Below are 23,111 nucleotides of genomic sequence, written 5' to 3'. Positions count from 1 at the left end.
GTCCGTCGCACTTAAATATCCATATCAGGAAGTAATCAAGGATTGTTTACAGCTGCTCGGACTTGACGGCAAGCCAGGAGATGCAAACGAGCCGCTCCTGACCTTAGGGTTATAACCTATCAGTTTTATTAACAGATTGGGCATTTAGTGCCGTCAATGACAGTTAAACGAAAATTATAAAAATGAGTCAAATTACCAGAAAATATATCAAAATAAATAAGTGTAGAAGATGGTATTTTATGTGTGCTGAATTAACAGCAAGACCGGCATCTTCCAATAGCAAATTCTTTAATTCTCTCAGGTAGAATAAGGTACAAACTTGATTTCATGACAATAAAACAATACAAACAATACCGTGTAAAATAAAACACAGTAAACACTACAAATTAAAAAAATAATTAGACCATTCTTGGCCCGATCTCAAGTCAAATTCTAACTTTATAGCATGCATATGCAAATGAAATGAAATTGAACAGGAAATTCCCCTAACCCTGTCTGATGATAAATACCTGTGTTCTTACTCATTTTTGGACAGGTGAAGGCGGCGTCCGGTCGTCTGGAGGAGAAACTGTGTGTGCTGCAGGCTGAAGTCAAGTTCATTGAGAAAATCGAGAGGATCCTTAGTAGCACACAAGTGGAAGTCAAAGCCGAGGTTTGCAGTGCCACTCCGCCGAGGCCGTCTCTTCCATTCCTGGCTTTTACTCAGACCACGCATGCTTTTAGGCAGCCAGCAGCAAACAGCAGGAGGCGGTCATCAGCGCTCGCGTAGAGCAACTGCGGAAAACGCTGGATGAAGCAGAGGTTGACAAAAATTGCACGGCAATGCGCTCGTAACATAACATAAACAAATTTAAATGAACTTGGATTATGATGCAGACACACTCAAAAATAAGTTTAATCTACCTTTACACTAAACGTAATTCTAATTTTGTTTTAAATTATGATACCTTTCTTCTCCTGGCCGGGTTGGCTCTATTTGCCCCGCCTCTACCTTGACTTTCTGCAACCTACAGAGTGTTGTTTGCTTTTGTATTCCCTTCAAAATATTCTCAAAATGATTCTCACTAATGTCCTCACAATAGGCTAACGCACGACCACTTGCCAACAAGAAGTAGTATATAGGTCATTTGCACTGACTAATGGGAAGAAGAAAAAATGAAAAAATGCAACGACATTACACGAGGAAGTTGCGGGGAGAGAGACAGTGCCCATGATGTTCTTAAGAGCAGCCTCTCACGTCCACTGTCTGCTCCTATCTCAAGATAAATATTTGCTCAAAATTTTACTCGTATCTCAAATTGCCCGTATGTCCTGGCACTCGTATGTCGAGGTACCACTGTAGGTTGCAGGACTTTTTTCAAAATTCAGTAAGTACAGTAGTACTTTAGATGTAAATCCGTTCCACGGTCCTCACAAACCTACCAACTGAACCCTTTAAAATTGATCCCAATTTGGTAGGGAAGCTGTGAGAAACACAAAAAATAAGAGAAAATTATCATAAAATTATTCAATAAGCCATTGAAACATCAAAATTTAAAAAAAGCATGTCACGAAGCTAACGTTAGGCAGCAGAGGAAGAGAGTACACAAACTCATGACCACACCTAATAAACATAAAATTGAACTTTTAATCTTTTTCATTAACATTTTCTATTTCTTTGGTATCTAGTTTTTTTAATCCATTTTATTTGTCGCCACTGCTTCTTATCTGTTTGGATGTAAGTTCCCTTTTGGCAGTGCTTGTTAAAATAATCGATCTAAAGACAATTGCCTTTGACGACTTTTAATAATGTTTCTAAAATGTACAAGACAAACGTCATCAAAGTGGCAAAATGCACGACACGTGAACACTTTTACAGTTGATGATCTTTTGGGCTGTGTTGATCACCCTGTGCAGCATGGTTGCCATAATGAAATAGCATAGGTCAGCAGGATCTTAATGCAAACTCCACACAGGTAGACCGACCAGGCTTTTAACCCAGGACCCCAGAGCTATGAGGCCGACGTTCTAAACACTCAAGCCAACAGGCCGCCTTGTGTATATATAAACAATCCTAAATGTATTTATAAATAAATGTTTTGCATTTTTTAGTTGGTAATTTTATATGTAACTCACATGATGAAAAAGTGAGCACCCATCGTCTAAACAGTTATACTTGACGTTAACGCCCGGTTTTGATGAACAACCTGCGACAACACAAAACACATGAAATAGTGCTCAAGTAGGGAGAGCCCTTTGACGCTGCATTCACATCCGTCGCCATCTTGGAAGAAAAAAAATTGTTGCATGCATTGGCGTTTTTTTCTCTCTGAATACAAGCAATCTATGCGAAATCATAATAAAGTGAGCTAAAATGCCCCAAAATTAACTAGAAGTGACCCAATAATATGCAGATACTTTTAGCACAAGGACACGCGCTTATAGGATGAGTACATGAACTTGTATTACTACTACATGCAAGTAGACAACATGTAGTACAAATATACACAAACATCTATTAAGAGTACAAACCCCACAAGTACACATCAGTACGTACATGCAAAAATCACCCTGGGACCCAGGAATGCCCCAAAATAAATAGGAAGTGACTGAAAATTAAACAAATAATCTCTGTTTAAGGTGACTTATTAATTCGAAGGATTTCTAGATCACCTTCTGTTAATTTTTTGTCACTAAACAAGAAGTGACACACACAGGGGAATGCGTCCTATTGTTTTGGATGTCTCACGCTGTTAATAGTAGCTGGTGAATTAAACACATTTATTGGTCACTTTCTGTTCAATATAAAGCATTTCAGGTCATTTCTGGTCCACCCATTTAGGAGCATATGCAGTCACTCCTGTTGTTTTACGTTGCCAAACAAGATGTGACAAGGGAATGGTGCAAAATGAATGTGTAAAAAATCTAAACATCAATGTGACCTATCTTTATAGGTATGCGCAGAGCAGGTGTTCAGCTTGTTGTCAGCCATCAGCGAGGACCTAAGGAGGCGGAGGCACTATCTAGATGAAGAAAGTGTGGCTCAGCCCACCGTATCCAAATCCAGGAAGCAGGTGTGGTCAGCTCCGCCCCCTGCCCTACTACAACCTTGCCGTTCAGGGGGCAACATCATGGAAGACCCCATTGTGAGCGTGGTCAAGTCGCTCAACAGGTGCACATGTACAAATCAAGATTTCTTTCATTTTTGTGCAATGACATTTCTGGGAAAAAAATCAAATGAAGCTTGGAAGCCGCAAACAAAAACATGAAAAAAAACTAAAGACATTACGCTAAATTATTCAAAAGCCAACAGTCTTTTGAAAACTTTTTGCACGGCAACCCGCTGATGAAATAACATAAACAAATTTAGATGAACTTGCCTTACGATGCAGACACACTCAAAAATAGATTTAATCTAAACTTACACTAAACTTAATTCTAATTTTGTTTTCAGTTTCGATACCTTTCTTCTGTCGGATAAATATTTGCTCGAAATTTTACTCGTATCTCGGGACACTTGTATGTCGAGGTACCACTGTATTTGGTAAATACACTTCATGAGAATTGTGCTTGTGTTGTTGTAGTTTTGTATAGCCGCAAAAACATGGTAGTAATAATAGGGGTGATAGTACTTCGCATTTTTTTATTATCGCGGCCATGTCTAGTCTACATTACCCGCGATATTGGAGAGATTAGTGTTTTCTGACCGATTCGTTTACAACAGACAATGGTGTTTTTTGGTGCATCCTTATTGGTCAACCAGATTTATTATGGTCTTTCTGCTGGATTTGGCTTGTTGTAACCAGTATCTTACTACCTTCGCACGAAACGTCTACAGTCTTGTTTTAGAGACAAGTTGCTAACTTAATTGAAGTGTGAATATAAGCCATAAGTGTTGTTAAGGTGATAATAAGATCTTTAGGTAGAAAGGTACTGGACACAACAAACAGATACAGGCATCCCTAGTATGCAAAAAATGGTCTGACACTACAGAGTGCAGACTTATTAGGCCTGCTGTATTTTTGAGGATTAATTATATTATTGAACACTACCTATGTTCTTAATTAACCCAAATTACTATAATCAATAGCTGAAAGCTAAATATATTTGGCAGTTGAGTGAGGCTTTTATAGTTTTAGCTATTTTAGTATGATAAGTGTGCAGGTGAATATTACTGTGCAAAATTGTTAGGCAACTTAACAAAAAACAAATATATACCCATTTGAATTATTTATTGTCATCGAGGTATCAATATAACAGCTCAACATTCACAAATATTCATTTCTGACATTCAAACACACATCAGTGACCAATATAGCCATCTTTCTTTGCGAGGACACTCAACAGCAGGGGTGGCCAAGTCCGTGCCTCGAGAGTCTCTATCCAGGCACTTTTTCAGATCTCCCTCCACCAACACACCAGGATCAAATAATCTGGATCGGTATCAAGCTTCTGGACATTTTTCTGATGAGTCGATCATTTGATTCAGGTGTGGTAGAGGAGAGAGATATGGAAAACAGCCTGGATAGGGGCTCTCGAGGACCAGAGTTGGCCACCCTTGCTCAACAGCGCCGATGCTGTCAGTGTTTTAATCTCTTCACAAGCAAATTTTGTGCAGCATCAACCATAGCCTTCCAGACACTGTTCAGACAGGTGTACATTTTTCTCTCCTTCTGAATCTCACATTTGATGAGGGGGGATCGAGTTCTCTATGGGGTTCAGATCAGCTGAACAAGGAGGCCGTCATTAGTTTGTCTGGTTTTATGCCCTTTCTTGACAGCCATGCTGTGGAATACTCTGATGGGTGTGATGGAGCTTTGTCCTGCATGAGGGATACAGACTTCTCCCTGTACCACTGCTTGAAGAAGGTATCTTCCAGAAACTGGCAGTAGAACTGGGAGTTGAGCTTGACTCCATCCTGAACCCAAAAAGGCCCCACAAGCTATTTTTTTGATGATACCGATACCAGTACCCCACCTTCCCCTTGGGACTGGATCTCTGCCCTTTATCAATCTACCCACAGGCCCATACTTCTGGTCCATCAAGACTCACTCTTATTTCATCAGTTCATAAAACGTGAGAAAAATCATTCCTGAGATGTTTCCTGGCCCAGCCCTGACGTTTAAGCTGGTGTGTCGTGCTATGTGGTAGTTGTTTTTCAGCCTTTCTTACCTTGGCCATGTCTAGTATTGCACGACTCCCGTATGTTGCAGCTCACACTGCTCGTGTGTATTCCAGGAATTCTGAGTCTCGTTAGTTTTCTGAGAGCCTACTGAACCGAATGGTAACTTGTTGGATGGAAAAAAAATACTGAAAACTGGTGATTAATCCTGTTCAGCACTTTGAGGACTGCTATTATTTTTAACAATATGTATTTAGTATGTATAAGTATGCATCCGCCACTCTGACCTCTCCATATTGTCACCAGGTTCTGTGAAGGGACCGAGCCTGCCGTCTATAGCGTCCCAGGTGAGCTGCCATTCTGAAAGAACGGTATATGTTTGTGTTAACTGTGTGGGTGTTTTCATGCTCATGTAGGTCGAAGCTCAACTCAGCGACAGCATTCACCACGACGCAGTGAATCGGCAGGCGTAGCGAGGTACAGCTCTGACCGATCGGACGTTCGTGCGTTCAAACGTGGTCAATAATGTAAATTGTCTCAATCAGGTCGTTCCGGACTGACAAAAGGTTTCAGATCTTTGGCGCTAAATCCGAAGCCGATCCCAATCCAGAGTAAGTTAATGTTAATTTAGCTATCACATGATCATTCACCTCACTTCCTGTTTACGTGTGAAAAGTTGTTACATCTCCATCGTCAACGCCACACTGAAGAGGACTCATCAGACGCTTCTGCTCGCCGCTAAGGTAAGTTTGGACACACCTGTCTCATTCACTTGACCTGGCATCTGTCTTGCCCCTCAGGACTTCTACCAAAGTCAGCGTTGCGGGGGATTTCACCGACTTCCCGCCAGTCTGGATCTATGGGTGGAGCGCACGCAAAAAAGTCTTCTGGGACATCATGAGCATGCCAGGACGCTGCTCAGCGCCAGCAGAGAAGGTTGCCTCCCACTGAGGAATTGTCGGTTTTCATCATACAGTAGATCAGTCTTGATCAAAATCTTAAAATCAGTTGAAAAATAGCTGGAATTACCCTTAGCACATTTGATCTAAATGAGGTAAAGAAACAATATACATAAGCATGGAAAAGAGTCTGACGAAAAGCCATTTGAAAAACTAATTTATTGAAAAGAAGTAAACTGAAATAGGTGGCTGATCATCTCAGCCCAAATCAAATCAAAATCAAATCAAAAGCCTTTATTGTCATCATACACCACTGTGTATAACAAAATTGTTGGTGCTACTCCACAAAGTGCATTTTCCCAGTAAAAAAATAAAAAATGAATAAGTAATATAAAAAAAATAAAAAGTCACATCCTGGCAGGTAAATTCTAAAATATTGCACATTCTACATTGTAATTGCATAGAGGGGATTGTGTGTCGTGCTAACGCAAGTTCAGAGTCGTGATGGCTGTGGGGGAAAAACTGTCACTAAGTCTATTTGTCCATGCTTTGTCAGACCTGTAGCATCTGCCAGAGGGCAGCAGCTGGAACATGTTGTGACCAGGGTGGTATGGATCCCTAACAACTGTTCAAATAGCGAGGGCCAGCAATGTCTTCCAGTGAGGGCAGAGAGCAGCTGATGATCTTCTGGGCGGTGTTGATCACTCTGCATGGCTTTTCTGTCTGCTGCAGTGCCTCCAGCGTACCACACTATAATGCAGTATGCCAGGATGCTCTCCACAGTGGCTCTATAGAAGGTTACCAGAAGCTTGTCCAAGTTGTTCCTCCTGAATACCCTCAGGAAATTGAATCGTATCTGGGCGACACACCATAGCCGTGGTGTTGGTAGACCAGGAGAGCTTGTCCGTGACGTGGACCCCCAGTAATTTGAAGGACTGGACCCTGTCTACGCATACTCCATTTATGAGGGGTGGGGCCAGATCTGTGCTGCGTTTGCAAAAGCCCAGGATTATTTCTTTAGTTTTCGTGGTGTTTAGTCTTATTGTTTACCAAACACCACGAAGACAGTTTGTTGACCTCGTGTCTGTAGGCCGAATCCCCCCCCCCCCTATCCTATGTGTACAGGGAGTATAGAAGAGGACTCAGTACACAGCCTTGAGGGGAGCCAGTGCTCAGTGTAATGGAGGAAGGGAGGTGGGAACCAAGTCTAACAGTTTGTGGACGGTTGGTTAAGATGTTCTTAATCCAGCAGGAGATGGAAGAGGATAGTCCAAGGTGGGAGATTTTGTCAGCCAGAATGTCCGGTATTATACTGTTGAAGGCTGAGCTATAGTCAATGAAAAGCATCCTCACATAGTTCCCATGGTGCTCCAGGTGGATCAGTGCTGTGTGTAGAGCTACGGCGATGGCTTCCTCAGTGTACCTGTTTGCTCTATAAGCAAACTGGTGAGGGTCAACTGAGGGAGGGATTGTATCCCTGATGTGGCGGGTGACCAACTTTTCAAACACTTCATGATCACAGACGTAAGTGCAGCAGGCCTATAATCTTTCAGGCTGTCAATGGTTGGCTTTTTAGGGACAGGGATAAAGGAGACGGATTTCAGACAGGATGGGAAGATGGATTGTTACAGGGAACAATTGAACATCTTTGTGAAAACCCCACTTAGCTGGTCAGCACAGGCTTTGAGAACCTTCCCAGATACTCTGTGAGGGCCAGCAGCCTTCCTTGTATTCATTTCATGTTCCTGAAGCTTCAGTGTACTGCTGCAGGGTGGTGGATGTGTTGGCACGGAATCCAATTTGTCAGTCTCAAAACGGGCAAAGAAACGGTTCATTTCCTCTGCTAGTGAGGCATCTGCGTTAACAGACACATTCTTGTCATTGTAATTGTAATGTGTCGTATTCCCTGCCACGTGTTCTTTGGGTTATTTTCTGTGAAGTGCTCCTCAATTTTCCTTCTATATGCTGCCTTGGCCTTTTTAATGCCTCTTCATATCTGCTCTGGAACCGCTGTATTGTACTTGTCCCCTGACCTGAATGCAGTGTTACGGCATTTGATGAGTGCCTGTGTCTCACTGGTCGGTCATCAAGGGTTTTTGGTTAGGAAAAACCAGGTTATGTTTATTAACAGTGACTGTGTCCGTACAGTTTTTTATGTAGGAAAGTACAGTGTCCGTATAGTCTTGAGGTCGTGGTGTTCAAAAAGTTCCCAAATGGTGTGGGAAAAACAGTCTTGCAGCTCAGGGCGTTCTCAGGCCATGTCTCATCCTTTTCCGCTTTATATCCAAAGTTGAGGCACAGGGGCAGCAGCTTCAGCAGGGAAGCCCAGACTTCCCTCTCCCCAGGCACATAATCCAGCTCTTCCGGGAGGACCTCAACGCGTTTCCGGGACAGCCAGGAGACATCGTCTCCCCAGCGTGTCTGAGGTCGGCCCCATGGCCTCCTTGCGGTGGGTTGTGCCCGGAACACCTCCCGAGGGAGGCATTCAGGGGGCATCCTAATCAGATGCCCAAGCCTACTCATCTGGCTCCTCTCAATCCGGAGGAGCAGTGGCTCTACTCCGAGCTCTTACCAGATGACCGAGCTTCTCACCTTATTTCTAGGGGAGATTCCAGACATCCTGGGGAGGAAAGCCATTTTGGCCACTTGTATTGCAGATCTTGTTTTTTCGGTCACGACCCACAGCTAGTGTACATAGATTAGGGTGGGAATAGAGATCGACTGGAAAATAGAGAACCTCGTCTTTTGGCTCAGCTCCTTTTTCACCACGACGGACGGATGCAGAGTCTCCTGCTCTATTTTTCCCTCACTCGTGAATAAGACCTCACGATACTCAAACTCCTCCACCTGGGGAAGAACTTGATCCCTAAATCGGAGAAGGCAAGCCACCTTTTTTTCGTCTGAGGACCATGTTCTCAGATTTGGACATGCTGATTCTCATCCCGACCGCTTCACACTCAGTTGCAAATCGTTACAGCGAGAGTTGGAGATAATGGCCTGATGAAGCCAACAGAACCACATCGTCTGCAAAAAAAACAGGGATGCAATACTGAAGGCACCAAACCGGACCACCTCAACACCACGGCTGCGCCGAGATTTTCTGTCCATAAAATTTATGAACAGAATCAGTGACATAGGGCAGCCTTGGTGGAGTCCAACCCCTATTGATCAAGGGGACCGATTCCCGCTCGGGGGCAATTGTGAGTGTGAATGATTGTCTGTCTGCACTACGACTGACGGGCGACCAATGTTGCCTCTAATTTTTCATGTCTGGGCATACAAACAACCTTCCTGAGCACACGGAGGACCACTTTGAGTAACATCAAAGAATGAAATAATTTGTAGACCTAAACCACTTGGCAAGACACGGTTCATATGAATTAGTCAAGAGCCAGTATAGAGATAATCATTTTAATTGCTTTTTAATATTGAACACATTATCAATAAGCTGCCATTTAATTCTTTGATGCTCATAACTCAAATTTGTCTCGTATCTCAGGGCAAAATTTTGCTCTTAACTTCCCTCGTATCTTAAAATTCTCACATGTAGGGACACTTCTATGTCAAGGTATTAGAGGTAAGATTGGGCCAAAAAAATTTCCAGCCTCTTTTGTAACGTAATCTACGTTAAACAAGACTGTGATGGATGCCCCTTAACTGTCCTGGGTAGAAAACCTCTCAGGTCGAAATTCCTTCCGATCAAGCTACCATGCATGTCTTTGGAATGTGGGAGGAAACCAGAGTACCTGGAGAAAACCCACGCAGACTGGGGAGAACATACAAACTCCACACAGGTGGACCAACCTAGATGTGAACCCCATGACCCGCACTGTGAGGTCGACGCACTAACCATTCATCCGCCCGGCCGCCCACGATCTCGACTGTCAAGGATTTTTTTTTTCTCACCAGACAGGCTGTTTTGTGGCGTTGTTGTGGAATTGAATTTTAGAAACCCATCAGATGCTGTCTGATAAGTGTTAGATCATTTGTTATGTTACATAATGAAAGTACTTTTTGGCTATAACTCCTCATGTAATGTCTTACATTTTTTCAATCTATAACAGCCCTATAGTTTTTACATGAGCATTACTTGTGATTTATGTTACGTAATTCAAGTGAAAGGTCTTCCTTTACTTTTACTTTATCTGTACAGCGAGCAAACATGATTGACTTTTATTCATTTGAACCTCATTGGCTCTCTCACATCACTCAGCGTCCCCAAATTCTATTCGTCTCAGTCCCTCAGCTAGCACGTAATGAATAACTGAATTACAGACGTCTCTACTGCTCTCTGCATCTGTTGTGTTCACTGTTGACAACATTCTGTTTATACACAAACCTAAGAGGCCACATGGCTCCTCTTGAATACAGGACGTCCCAGAAGAGGTCATAAATCGGATAACATAGGGTAACATGTGAAGGCAATCCAATCAGTGACAGTCAGATAGTATAGGGCAGGTCTCACTAGTATGGCTTACTTACGACAGACACAGACCAGAGAACATGGCACCCTTCACTCATTCTGGAGTAGGCGACAGAGTGGTTAGCACGTCCGGCTCAAAGTTCTGAGATAGAGGCTTTAATTTCTGGTGGGTTCTGACCATTCTGTGTGTAGTTTGCATGTTCTTCCCTTGCCTGGGTGGGTTTTCTCCAGGTAATCCAGTTTCCTCCCACAACCAAAAACATTCATGGTAGGATGTTGAAAGCTCAAAATTCCCCCTAGCTTAGAGTGTGAGTGTGAATGGTTGTCCATCTCCTTGTGCCCAGCATTTGATTGTCAACCAATTCGGGTTGTCCCCTGCTTGCTGTCCATAGCTGGCTGGGATTGGCTCCAGTTTGTATGGATTAGCAGTATGGCAAATGAATGAAGTGAGACAAATGACCATTCACACTCAGGTTAGTGAAACAGTACACTAGGGGCTCTTTGCGTCTTATCATATTTTGTATTTTCACTTATTTTTATCCTTGCTGAAAACACACTTAAATTCATTGGGGCTCATTAAAAACAAGTAATAAGTAAGGGGAAGAAATTGTGCTGTTGAATAATGTGTGTTTATGTGTGTGTGTGTCTGTTTTAGTAGGTCACTCCATTGTGTGACTCTTTGACTCTCCGTTTAAAAATGTTGTTCTTTGTGTCTAACTTGTTTGCCACTCTTGCAGTACACCATTTGGTGTCTCTCTTATTATTTTTTTGTTTTGAAGGCAAGTGTATAGACGTAGACTAAAGAATTTATCAATAGTAGACATTCAATTTTTAGTGGGAGGGTGAGTAGATAGGTAATAGGTCGCTGTTCTATGTATGCGATATCTATGATTTTAATGACATGTCTGCATGTGTAACGACCCAACCTGCTGTGACCCATCGGCCTGTTTAGCGCTGGAGCAGCAGCAATACGTGTTGGGCGATATGATGGGGCGTCTTGCCGCCGTGTTGATCCGCGGCCACGAGCGTCGACTGGGGGCCGAGCTAAAGGAGGAGGTGGGCCAAATGCGACGATCCTTCGAGGAACACCACGCTACCGGCGAGGACCACAAGGTACCTTCATTAGCCGACCCACCACCTGACATTAATAAACCCACACATACGTGTGTCAGATGGCAAGCGTTGCTGGTCTGCGTGTGTCGCTCCCGGGTGAGAAGATCGAGGCGCTGCGGCGCGGCGAGGAGGCTCGGCAGCAGAGGCTGCACGATGCTATTTTGGGTTCGCACCGGGATCTGCAGGTACCAGCAACAGCGCACCTGTCAGCACTCGCCACAGCTACCTTCTGACCACTATCTGCGCGTGCATGCAGGAGTGCATGCTTCGCAGAGGGGAGGAGTTTGTGACTTCACTGGCGACCCTCACCGAACGCCTCCTCCATCAGATGGACCAACTTCCCATAGCTGGTAGGCTGAGTCTATGAAATTTATGCGTCTCAATTATTTTCTGTTGTGCCTCTCACTCCAGTAGACATACAAAATTGACGACCCCCCCAACCAAAACATAGTATTTTTCTATTTAATTCCAATCTTTATAATCTTTATAAAGTGTGATGTATGGATGGGTGTGTGTATGTGTGTATGTTAAGATTCTCGTGCTACGTTTGTCCAAACCGTGCTTCGCCGGTCCCCCCGGCTTGTTCAAGCTAATGCTAAGTTCATGTTTTAAGTTTGTCAAAGTAGGCAATCCAATTTGTATCAGAAAGAACCAAACAAATATTTGCAAGCAGCAAAATGTAAATGCAAAAACAAGAAGCATGTCAGAAAAGAGGCAGTGAAAGAGAAATTGTTTTGCAACCAAAAAGACAGGTGGCACTTGGGAGTAAGTTTGTCATTGAGAGCAAAAGTCTGGGCAGTGAAAACATACAAAATTCTTAACATTGTAATTGTTGAACTTTATCTTCCAGATGACTTTGTTTGCTTGAGGTTCATTATTTGTTTTTGGTTGCAACTTGTAAAAGCCAGCACCGTACACTAGGGATTACCCCATCTTTCTCACAGTTCTGAGATAGAGGCTTGAATCCCCAGTGGATTCTAAACTTCCTGTGTGTTTGCATGTTCCTCCCTCTGCCTGCGTGGGTTTTACATCAAAATATGGATAGATGGCTGGTTTATCATTCCAAAATGTCCGTAGATATTAGTGTGAACAGAAATGGTTGTTCATCTCATTGTGTCCAGAAATTGGCAGGTAACCAATTCTGGAAATGTGCCATCTACTGCCCCTGGGTGACTGGGATGAGCATTAGTACCATTGTAAAGATAACCAGGACAAAAAATAAGTTTTGTTTAAGTAATTTTTAGAAATCTTCTGATGTGGGATTTTCAAAGGACGATACCGTTTTCCCCAAATTTTTTGGCCCTTTGCCGATTTGTGAGGTTGATATACATTTTTTCTTAAAAAATAATTCGGTTATGAAAGGCATTTAAAAAAAAAAAAAAGGCCGGGAAGTGGAGATGGATGACAGTAAGACCTTACAAGCAGTCCCTCATTATTGTGTTCTTTTCAGCAAATACCTTTTTTACTTGTTCATAAGGGCCTTTTTTGTATGACAACTTTTACTTTAATTTGAGTGACATTGTTTTTGAAGTAACACGACCTGAGTATATTTCTTTTGCTACCCTACCCTGAGCAGAGGTGACGTCGCAGCAGACGTCCGAAGACAGAGAAGTCACTGCAGAAACAATGCACCGAGTTTGCAGGTAGCACTCGACACTATCACCGTCCCGTCAGACCTTGATAATCAAATCCTGCCCTTCACCAGGACATGGCCAGGAATTCCTCACATGTCGCTTCCCGCCAATGTGTCTGCCAGCACGCTAACAACTGCTGCCGTCACCACCACCAAATGCACTCTGGGACATCTCGCCGTCATCGAGCACAGAGACGCCGCTGCTAAAGTATGCAACCGAGGGCAAACGCAGATAGGTTTTAATATATAATTTTGTGTGTGACTCCTAGCGTTTCCAGGAGGTGTTCTCATCGCAGCTGTCACTTTCCGACGCAGACAAACGAAGAAGACTGAACGAACTTCACAGCTGGAAGGCACACTGGAGGCTACAGATATACGCTCTAAAACACTGAAGCGCAGTTGATAGGCGGATGGAATGCGAGCTGTGAGCAAATGGGGATGGCTGGTATTGCCTGTATTATTTTCTGTCATATCTCATCAGTGCCCTTTGATATAGTTTTTCTTTTCTGTTTTTTTTATAGTTTGGCTAGGGGTGCGACTTATGTGTGAAATTATTCACAGAATATGATCTTGTCTTACCTGTTATTTTCCAATGAACCGCAAGAGGGCGCTCTAGACCGATGTTCATAATTTACATTGGCGATGGGTGGACCTTTTTGTACAGTAATACCTAAACTATAACAGTAAATATAGGTTTCAAGACTAAGATCCAAGTGTACAGTAATCCCTCGAATATTGCGGAAAATGTAGACCAAACATGGCGATGATAATCGAAAACTGCTATTTGTAACATACTACATGTTTTCGTGCCTACCCAAAAATGGAATTACACAAGTACAATTACCAAGAAACGTATCTATTAAATATATGCATATTAAAACTATTAATATCTAAAATAATCTATAAAAAATGTATATACTTTAAGTACTGTAATCACAGTTAAAATAGTTCCTTTCTGCTTGATTCAAAAAAAAAAATTAAATGGTTATTGAGAGCTTTAGTCCTAGTCCTCTTCGTCAAATTCGAGAGGCAGTGGATCATTGATGGAATCTTCAGGGGGCGCCGTATAGGCAACAGGAGGAGCTTCTTTCTGGGAGGTTTTCAGCGCACAAGCTACATGTCGACTGCTGTTTCTTTTCTTGTACAACTATGCTGTTGTACAAGGAAGAACCTGACACTGTCAAGAGGATTGCCAAATTCAATGGCTCTGACCATGTTGTCCTCAATCTCCTGGAGCTGTTGTTGCAAACTGCATGTCACATTGAAGACCACGTTCTTCATCATCATTCTCGTCGTAGTCAGCTCCCTCTTCTTGGGATCATTTCAACGAGATCCTCATCTGTTGGGGGGGTTTCTGAGTGGCTTCTCGAGCATTGTGTTGACGTCCTTGTCATGCCAGCTTCACAGCCATATCTAGGGCGTAAATCCCTCTTAAGGCTGGTTGATTTTTTTTTTATTCCTAGTAGTTACTACTTGCTTGGTCTCCTTGGAAAATAATGTAGCTGGCAATGGCATACTAAGCCTTTAGCTTAACATCACCTTTTCGGTCAGTGTCATTATGTCTCTTTTTCATGGCTTAGATGGCCCACAACGCTTGGAAGGCATTTTCAATGGTAATTCCAATTCCAAACATAGCTGGAATAGGCACGGCGTAGTCTATTTCTACAAGTCATGTGTGTGATGGAAAATTCACTCGCAACAAGGAACGCAAAATATTGTCCTCTTTGGCTTTTTATATTGTATTCGGTGCATCATTCTTCAACGATGAAAAATGGCTTCTTCTTTAGCGCTGAAGAAGTGAGGCCCAGACTTCTGCCGTTTATTTATCCACTGTGTTCCGCTTGCAAGTTTCTGCGTGAAATTACTGACGCCGCAAATATTGAAGCCGGAGAGGATAACAGTATGTTCTTCTATCGGCAGTTGGCTATCCATATGGCCAAAGTAGCCTCCACACAGAAAATAGTCTTATTATGAGAGGTAACAACCCTCTTTGCTGTGTTACTAAAAGTGATGAAAGACGGGTTACTACTGTTAGCCTCTTCCTTCTTGATAGAGCAAATGGTATATTCATTTAAACTCTAAAATTGAGCGCTGTGGCAAAGTGCTCCTTTTCTTTGCCATCCCAATGTGTGTCATCATTCCCCGCTGCCGGTTAGAGGGAGTAAGAACACGCTGGTGAGGTATAACAGGTGAGATACGATCCAAACTGTATAATAGATGCACCCAAATTGAGTGAGGAGAGGAGCAACGCTAAATTATATTGTAATATTGATAAAGAAATCGTCAGTTTTGTTAGGATTTTAATTCCGTATTTACACCCGTATAGGTACCCGTATTTGGCGCCCCCAAAAAATAATGTGGCGGATTGGGTCATCTATTTCAAAATAGAGAACCGATAAACAGATAAAACGCTAACGAAATGTATTTTGACATCTATGAATGAAATTCAAGAAGGACAAAAAATTGCATTAAAACCTGAAATAACACTGCTCTGACTCGAGTCAGATGCGAGTAGCCTAGATACATGTGTTCGTATTGTTTACCATGTCAGTACATTCCCATAGTTGTTAGGGCTGATCAAAGGTCTTGCAGTCGATCATTGAAATATCAACCCTGATACCTGCGTAATGTTTATCCCATGCTTTTTTTTGGACCCGGAGACTTGGTGAACACTATACCGCTACGGGCTACACTTCCTGGTTGTACTTATGTTACATCTTTTTTTGATTTGTCTATATTCAGGCAACTTCCTTATAAGTGAAATGATTGTACATTTGTGATAATGAAATAAAACAAAAATCCGCTTAGATTTTTTTCTTTTTATTTCTTGTTCGAAAGGGACATTATTGCAGTAATATGAATCATCGAAAAAAATCGAAATATTTCGAACATTAGAAGGAATTTGGGCGTTACAACATAATTAATTGCTGGTAAGACAATTGTCATTTCTGTCATTAAAAAGCAGGTTCTCATAGAGATACTTATATTTTTTCCTAACCCATTGAATACAGTGTTCCCTCGCTTATCGCGGTTAATGGGGACCGGGACACCCCCGCAGAAGGGTGAAACCGCGAAGTAGCTGGGCGCCATTAAAAAAAAATGCTTATAGAAACGTATAACACGTGAAAAACCACCACCAGGCTAATATGCTGTTGATTCAGGTGTTTTATTCCACATTAGAATGCAGGTGTTATGTTAGTGCATACAAAAAATCACTGTAAATGTAATAAATGTAAACTTTTATTCAGAAAACTCAGAAATTCAAAAACATAGCAGCAATTCAAAAACATCATAGGTACTAGTCAGGATGGATCTTCCGCAGTTCTTTGGCGGCGTGCGTAAAAAACATTGTTATGGAGAGTTGGGAACGTTGTTTTTTTGGTCGGTGAGGATGCGCTTGTAAACAGCCATGACCTCATCGATGCGATTGCTGAACTCGACTGCCCTCACCATGTTATCGTCCATGTCTTTGACCTTTCTTTGGAGGTCTTTGGCTGTATTAAAGAGGTCCTGCAAATTATGTAAAGTAAGGCCACCTTCGTCAGCGTCGTCGTCGGCGAGAAGCGTCCTGTACAGCACGAGATAAGCGTGGACTGAGAATGGGCATCGGGAGAAGCTTGGGTTACCGTGGTGAATGGGCCAATGGTGAGTCGAGTACATTCAGCTGGCCAATCAGCTTGTGTTTATGCCCGTGATGCGGCAGTGAAAGGCCGTGATGCGGAAGTGAAACGCCGTGATGCGGAAGTGAAACGCTGTGATGCGGAAGTGAAACGCCGTGATGCGGAAGTGAAACGCCGTGATGCGGAAGTGAAACGCCGTGATGCAGAAGTGACACGGCCGTGATCCCCCATGATGCTTTGCGCATACGTGCATTTTTTGTGTTTTACAATTTATAAAATGATGAAATTACTAATTCTAATTGAATATTTTGTTTCCACACCCTGTAGGACGATGTAATTTAGAATTTTAATTTAATATCTTTAATTTTTTTTTTCCTGAAAAAAATCCGCGAAGCTCTGCAGGCAGCAATAAGTGGAACGCGAAGTAGCGAGGGTTCACTGTAATTTGCTATTTTGCATTCAGAAAGACAGATATTAATTTAATTATGATTTTGACCCCAATGTGCTTTTGATTCATATAGTATCAGAAATACCACGTGAGGATTTTTCTCAAGATTTTCCCTTCAAAGTAACACATTTTTATTAAAACCATGAATATGGAGAACATTGTGAATCAGGGGGCTGCTTTTACACGAAACATTGAACAATTTTAAGGCTGCGACTTAGACGTGGAGCGTTTTATATGCAGGAAAATATGGTACTTTATTTGGATTTTGAAAACAACCCAACTTCTATCCACCGTAGCCGATGGAAAAATAAGAAAAAACTCTGTACAACACTATCAGATATCTGTCTTCCCTCCTGCACATTCCCATTGTTCATTGAGAAATAGAAGGAAAACAAAACTTCAACATTAAAACCCAATTCATTACAATATCGTAGACACTGACTTATTGCGAAGAGATGCCTATACCTTGGACAATGAGCATGGAGACAAGGGCAGAGTGCATCTCATAGAGGTATATGCTGGAAAATATATCTTTAAAAAGGCACCATGTGCTGGCGCACGGCAGGCCAGGCGGTGAGCGAGATATCAAATTTCTTTCATTTCATTCTTTCATTTCTACAATATAGATATTAGATGACTTTCAGGTTATCAATCAGACGTTTCCAAATTCACGCACAAACACAGGAAAAGACACTTCTGGAATTTTTGCTTGGAAGGAAAACGACCGCTGAGACAGCTTTTCAGCTCCATCTGTTGCTCAGTGACCCTGACTACATGGACGTTTCAACTCTGAGGGCAGGGGTGGAAAACACAAGTGAGACGTCTGGGCGTGTTTATCTGTGTGACCAAAACACGTCCACATTAGTCAAAACACATGAAGACCAAAGACACTCTAGTCCGACTTCTAGTCCGGAAAATATAGCAGATTGTTTAAGTAGCACTATTGGTGACATTCATACAGCTATTTATAAATAAATAAAACAACTTAAATGACGCCCTGGTCAATGAGTGGTTCTGGGGCCTTATAGTTCTGGGCTCAAGGGCACAATCCCAGAAGTGTCCAGACTGTGTCGAGTTTGCATGTTCTCCGTGGGCTTGGGTGGGTTTCCAACATGCATGTTAGGCTGGTTGAACACACTAATTTGCTTGGTATGAGTGTGAGCATGAATGGTTGTCCTTCTCCTTGTGCCTTACAATTGCCTGGCCACCAATTCAGGGTGTGCCTCGCCTGGTGCCATAGTTCGCTGGGACAGGTTCCAGCACCTGTGATTGGCTGGCCACCAACACCAATTCAGGCTGTCCCCCGCCTCTGACTTCAAGTCAGCTGGGATAGGCTCCAGCGCCATCCAAGACCTGAGTGAGGATAAAGCGGTTCAGAATATAAACTGAGATGAGGCTGCAGCACCCTGTGCTACCCTTGTCAGGATAAGCGGTTTGTAAAATGAGTTCATGAATGGATGAATGAAATTTTAAAATTTAATTTAGCATACCTTTTGCTTAATTGTAGGACAATCTACAGAAATAGGATACAGGTGTTGGCGTGTGGAAAATTTAGCCTACCTCATGTCTTTTATCACCAATCATTTCAGTGTGGCTGATGGGCAAGTCATTACTTCACACAGTACACCTCACCACAGTAAGGACAAACTTTTAGTATTTTCTGCTATAAAGTGAGTTATTATAATTGTTTATGGAAGAACTTGCCATCATGCAATCTGGATAGCATGACTGTTTGAGACTAGTGATATCTTCCTTGACAGTCAAAATTAATAAATCAAAGCCTGCTCATGTATTGGCTAGGTTTGCTGACTGAACCAATCACCCAGACCTTGCTTTGTCTCTATATATAAAAGAAATTACACAATGTGAAATCTAAAATTTTAAAACATCCTCTTGTAGCGTCATGTATTTTATCTTAAAATTGTCACAATAGTGATGCTCTCCAGTGAGCTATTATAGGGGTCGCGGCCATCAGCGGAGTACGAGCAAAATCCATCCGGCGGAGTATGAGAGCGAGCCATTCAGTGGTAAGTTCGGGATTCTTTTGCCTATGACCATACGTATACCACATATGGGTATAAATATTTACATCTATACAGATATTTACATATCTATATAGATATCCACATATCTATATAGATATCCACATATCTATATAGATATCCACATATCTATATAGACATCCATATCTATCTATATTTCTGACTATCTCTGTATCTGTCTCTGACTATCTCCACCTGTCTGTCTCTGTCTCTCACTGCCTGTCTCTGTCTGTCTCTCCGTCCGTCTTTTGTCTGTCTCTCCGTCCTTCTTTTGTCTGTCTGTCCATTCTTACGTTTGTTTGTCTGTCTCTGTCCGTCCGTCTGTCTGTTTGTTCGTTCGTTTGTCTGTCTCTGTCCGTCCATCTGACTGTTTGTCTCCGTCCACCCATCTCTCTTTCTCTGTCCGTCCATCCTTCCATCTGTGTCTGTCTGTCTCTGTATGACCATCTGTCTGTCCTGTCTCTCCATGTCTCTTGCTGTACATCTATTTGTCTCTCCATCTATCACTGTTTGTCTATCTGTCTGTCTCGTTCTGTCTCTCCGTCTATCTGTCTCCATCTATCTCTGTTTTTCTATCTGTGTGTTTTACTCTGTCCGTCTGTGTCTGTCCATCTATCTGACTGTCGGTCTGTTCCTTTGTCTGTCCTTCTGTGTCTTTCTCTGTCTTTCTGTCTATCTGTCTGTCCATCTATCTGTCTGTCCATCTGTGTCCATCTGTCTGTCTTTCTATCTGTCTGTGTGTCTATTTGTCTGTCTGTCACCGCTTGTCTGTGTCCGCCTGTCTGTCACTGCCTGTCTGTCACCGGCTGTCTGTCACCGCCTGTCTGTCGCCGGCTGTCTGTCACAGGCTGTCTGTCACCGGCTGTCTGTCACCGGCTGTCTGTCTCCCTGAATATTAGTCTGTCTGTCTGTCTCTCTCTGAAGGTCCGTCTGTCCCTCTTGTTCTCTGTCCTTCAATCCATCCATCTCTCTCTCTTTCCGTCCCTCCTTCTTTCTGTCTGTCCGTCCCTGTCCCCGAACCCTGTTCGTTTCTCTCTGTGTGTGTCTCTTTGTCTGTCAGTCTTTATGCACATACATACACACACAGTTCAGTTAGTGTTGATGGTTTCTGAGCATGTACAGCCTGAATTTTTAATCTCGCCACCGATTTTAAAGGATATTCGGGTCTGGGGACTGAAATGGCCATTCCAGAATGTTGTACTTGTGCCTCTGCATGAAGGCCTTAGTAGAATCTGAGCACTGTTTGGGCTGTTTGGGCTGACGTATCCAGCTACGGCACAACTTCAATTTTTTTTTTTGATTCTTGAACATTGTTCGTATCTGCTGATACTGACTCGAATGCATGCGACCTTCAACTTTACCAAGATTCCCAGTACTGTGGTACCTCAAGATACGAGCATAATTCATTCCGCGACTGAGCTCGTATGTATATATTCTCCTAACTCAAACAAACATTTCCCATTGAAATGAACTAAAAACAAATTAATGAGTTCCAACCCTCTGAAAAAACACCAAAAACAGGTTATTGGATTGGTATTTTTTTTTTCTAATTCGCCATCTATTAACAAAGTAACACATAACTAGTGGTTTAATATTACTAAAATGGTTTAATAGAACTAAAATTAGACGGATTTCGCAGAAGGTAGAGAGAGGGACAGAGAGAAGGGGGTGCACTTTCCCCGGCAAAGCACTTGTAACAGAACAAACAAATTTAAAATAACTTGGATTAATATGTACAGACACACTCAAACGTATGTTTAATGTAACTTTACACAAAACTGAATTCTAATTCTGAAATTGTTTTTATTTGTTGTTCCTTTGTTCTCCAGGTTTTTAAAAAGGAACGCCTCAAAGGTTGTTTGTTTTTGCCTTCAAAATATTTCGATAATGACGCGCACCAATGTCCTCACAATATGATAACGCGCGACCACTTGCAAAGCTTGTCATGGTGCCCCTTTTCTACAAAATCAGATAAACTCTTGCCACTTCGCTAGCACGTCTTTGATATCCTTTGTAGCCAGGCGTCCTCCTCGCGACTGAGTTCCCGCAACACCTCCAAATGTTCACTCTCCTGGAGCTCGATTAAATCCTGTGTCATCAGTACTTCGTGGTGCTCGGCAATTAGGTCATTTACATCTGCCTCGTTAACCTATCGCCCCAAGGAATTTCCAAGTGATACGATATCATCCATAACAGATACTACCCTGTGAAGTATAGAATGTATTCTTTATACTTTTATGCTGTATAGTCACTAGGATAGAATTTTGCAGAGCCTAGTGGTAAGTTTCCTTCATAACACCTATGAGTTAGGGGCACGTCATTTACTAAGACACGCCCATTTTTTGTGTCACTTCGTCCCGCCTTAAGTTTGTACCTAGGTCACATGACCCTTTGTTAATAAAAGGGGCTACTCTGTTGGAGGTAGCCAGGGATTGGAACTGGTCAGGCAAGGAGATGAACTCATCTCCAAGCGCTGGCTCCTCCCGACCCCTCCCTCAGCTGATGTCTTTGAAAATCTCATCAAGCCGACTCTGCGTGTGCTTCCTCTGCTCCGATATTATTGAATGTATATGGTGTTAAACCTGACATTTTCTGGTGCCGATAAAACCCGGGAATTCATTTCTGAATTTCTCGGACCGCGGTGGACTGAAAGCCAAGAACAACTGACGTCAGCCCTCTTACTTTGAAAGTGGGGGCATTTCGGTCCGCGGGTCGCGGCCCGTTTGAAGAAAGGAACCCGGCGGAGAAAGAGGGGGCAGGCAGACGGTAAGTGCATTTAAAAATTTATATATAACAAGGCTGGTGAAATCCCGTTTTTCCATTCGTGAAAGAGTCGAAGAAAAACGCTCCAATAGTGGGAGATAAGGGATGCATACATGTGAGGATTACGTATGTCGTTAAGAAAATTAAAATAGAAACGTAAGGTATGCAACGGATGAATGCTTAGTCGGCAAACTAAGTGTTTCCAAGAGGCGCGTCGGTGACGTGGCGTTTAGCCTATGGTGGGGGTTAGAGTCCCCCTGTGTTAAAAGGATTTCACAGATTGTTCAAAATAAGGGAAACCTTCCAAAAATAATGCATGAGTAAAAAGCGCTAAATAAAAAGTAATCATTATATAGAGATATAATAAAACCGGAAATACGCCGTGACGCGCGCAGGCCTTGCAAAATAGTAAAGAATATCCAGATGATGTGAAATTCATGCAGAGACATTTTCCCGACAATTGCGCCCATGTAGGAGAATGGACCAAAGAGAACAAAGCACATGGTTTGGGGGAAATTGTTAGTGGAACCTTTGCAAACTATTCAAAGGAATTTAGAAGTAAAAAAAAGCTGTAAACAAAGGAAAAAAGCTACTTAGGCGGATAAATAAGCTTAGAAAACAAGTATTTCAGAGATAATAAATTGAGACGGGGCGTCCTTAGAACAAAAGAAGAGATGCGAGGGGGGGATAGAAGAAAGGATGAGCACATGGCAGGGAGAAGATGGCCGACCAAAGAGGAGCCGCTAAAACAAAGAGGGGCCGCTAAAACAAAGAAGAGCGTAGCAAATGGTCATTCTCCAGCAGTTCACACTCCCCCGATGCAACAAGACGGGGGATGGGCCAACTCAACCAACTCCGACGCAAAGAGAGGGGGGTCGCCTCCTCAATAGATTGCACAATGCTCTCAAAGCACCCCACGGTGGGGCCATAGGGAGAGAGCCCCCACCAGCCCAGGGCCCCACCCCCTGCACAAACAGCGAGGGGTAGGGGACTGAGAGAGACAGGTAGAGAAAGAGAGTTGACAAAGAGAAAGACAGTGATGTGGATAGAGACAGAGAGATGTAGAGAG

At 42.7% G+C, this 23,111-nt stretch overlaps 1 protein-coding gene across 4 annotated transcripts in view; it reads left to right on the top strand.

Moving 5' to 3' along the window:
* Nucleotides 1-15,976, top strand: part of ccdc180 (coiled-coil domain containing 180) — a 55,502-nt gene extending 39,526 nt beyond the window's left edge. For 3 of the 4 annotated variants that reach the window (XM_077714571.1, XM_077714573.1, XM_077714570.1), the window contains 14 exons: nucleotides 536-652; nucleotides 724-801; nucleotides 2,934-3,151; nucleotides 5,408-5,448; nucleotides 5,518-5,578; nucleotides 5,647-5,712; nucleotides 5,778-5,844; nucleotides 5,902-6,037; nucleotides 11,376-11,536; nucleotides 11,596-11,721; nucleotides 11,793-11,886; nucleotides 13,113-13,179; nucleotides 13,242-13,377; nucleotides 13,439-15,976. In XM_077714571.1, coding sequence (XP_077570697.1) covers nucleotides 536-652; nucleotides 724-801; nucleotides 2,934-3,151; nucleotides 5,408-5,448; nucleotides 5,518-5,578; nucleotides 5,647-5,712; nucleotides 5,778-5,844; nucleotides 5,902-6,037; nucleotides 11,376-11,536; nucleotides 11,596-11,721; nucleotides 11,793-11,886; nucleotides 13,113-13,179; nucleotides 13,242-13,377; nucleotides 13,439-13,561 — 1,491 coding nt within the window. In that variant the 3' untranslated portion in view covers nucleotides 13,562-15,976. The remainder of the gene's footprint in view (nucleotides 1-535; nucleotides 653-723; nucleotides 802-2,933; nucleotides 3,152-5,407; nucleotides 5,449-5,517; nucleotides 5,579-5,646; nucleotides 5,713-5,777; nucleotides 5,845-5,901; nucleotides 6,038-11,375; nucleotides 11,537-11,595; nucleotides 11,722-11,792; nucleotides 11,887-13,112; nucleotides 13,180-13,241; nucleotides 13,378-13,438) is intronic. The other variant, XM_077714572.1, reaches the window with a different exon arrangement.
* Nucleotides 15,977-23,111: the final 7,135 nt, after the last annotated feature.

The sequence above is a fragment of the Stigmatopora nigra genome, chromosome 4, assembly GCF_051989575.1.
Source record: "Stigmatopora nigra isolate UIUO_SnigA chromosome 4, RoL_Snig_1.1, whole genome shotgun sequence".
Taxonomy (NCBI): domain Eukaryota; kingdom Metazoa; phylum Chordata; class Actinopteri; order Syngnathiformes; family Syngnathidae; genus Stigmatopora; species Stigmatopora nigra.
The sequence above is the reverse complement of the archived record's forward strand: the minus strand, read 5'-3'. Positions and strand labels throughout refer to the sequence as shown.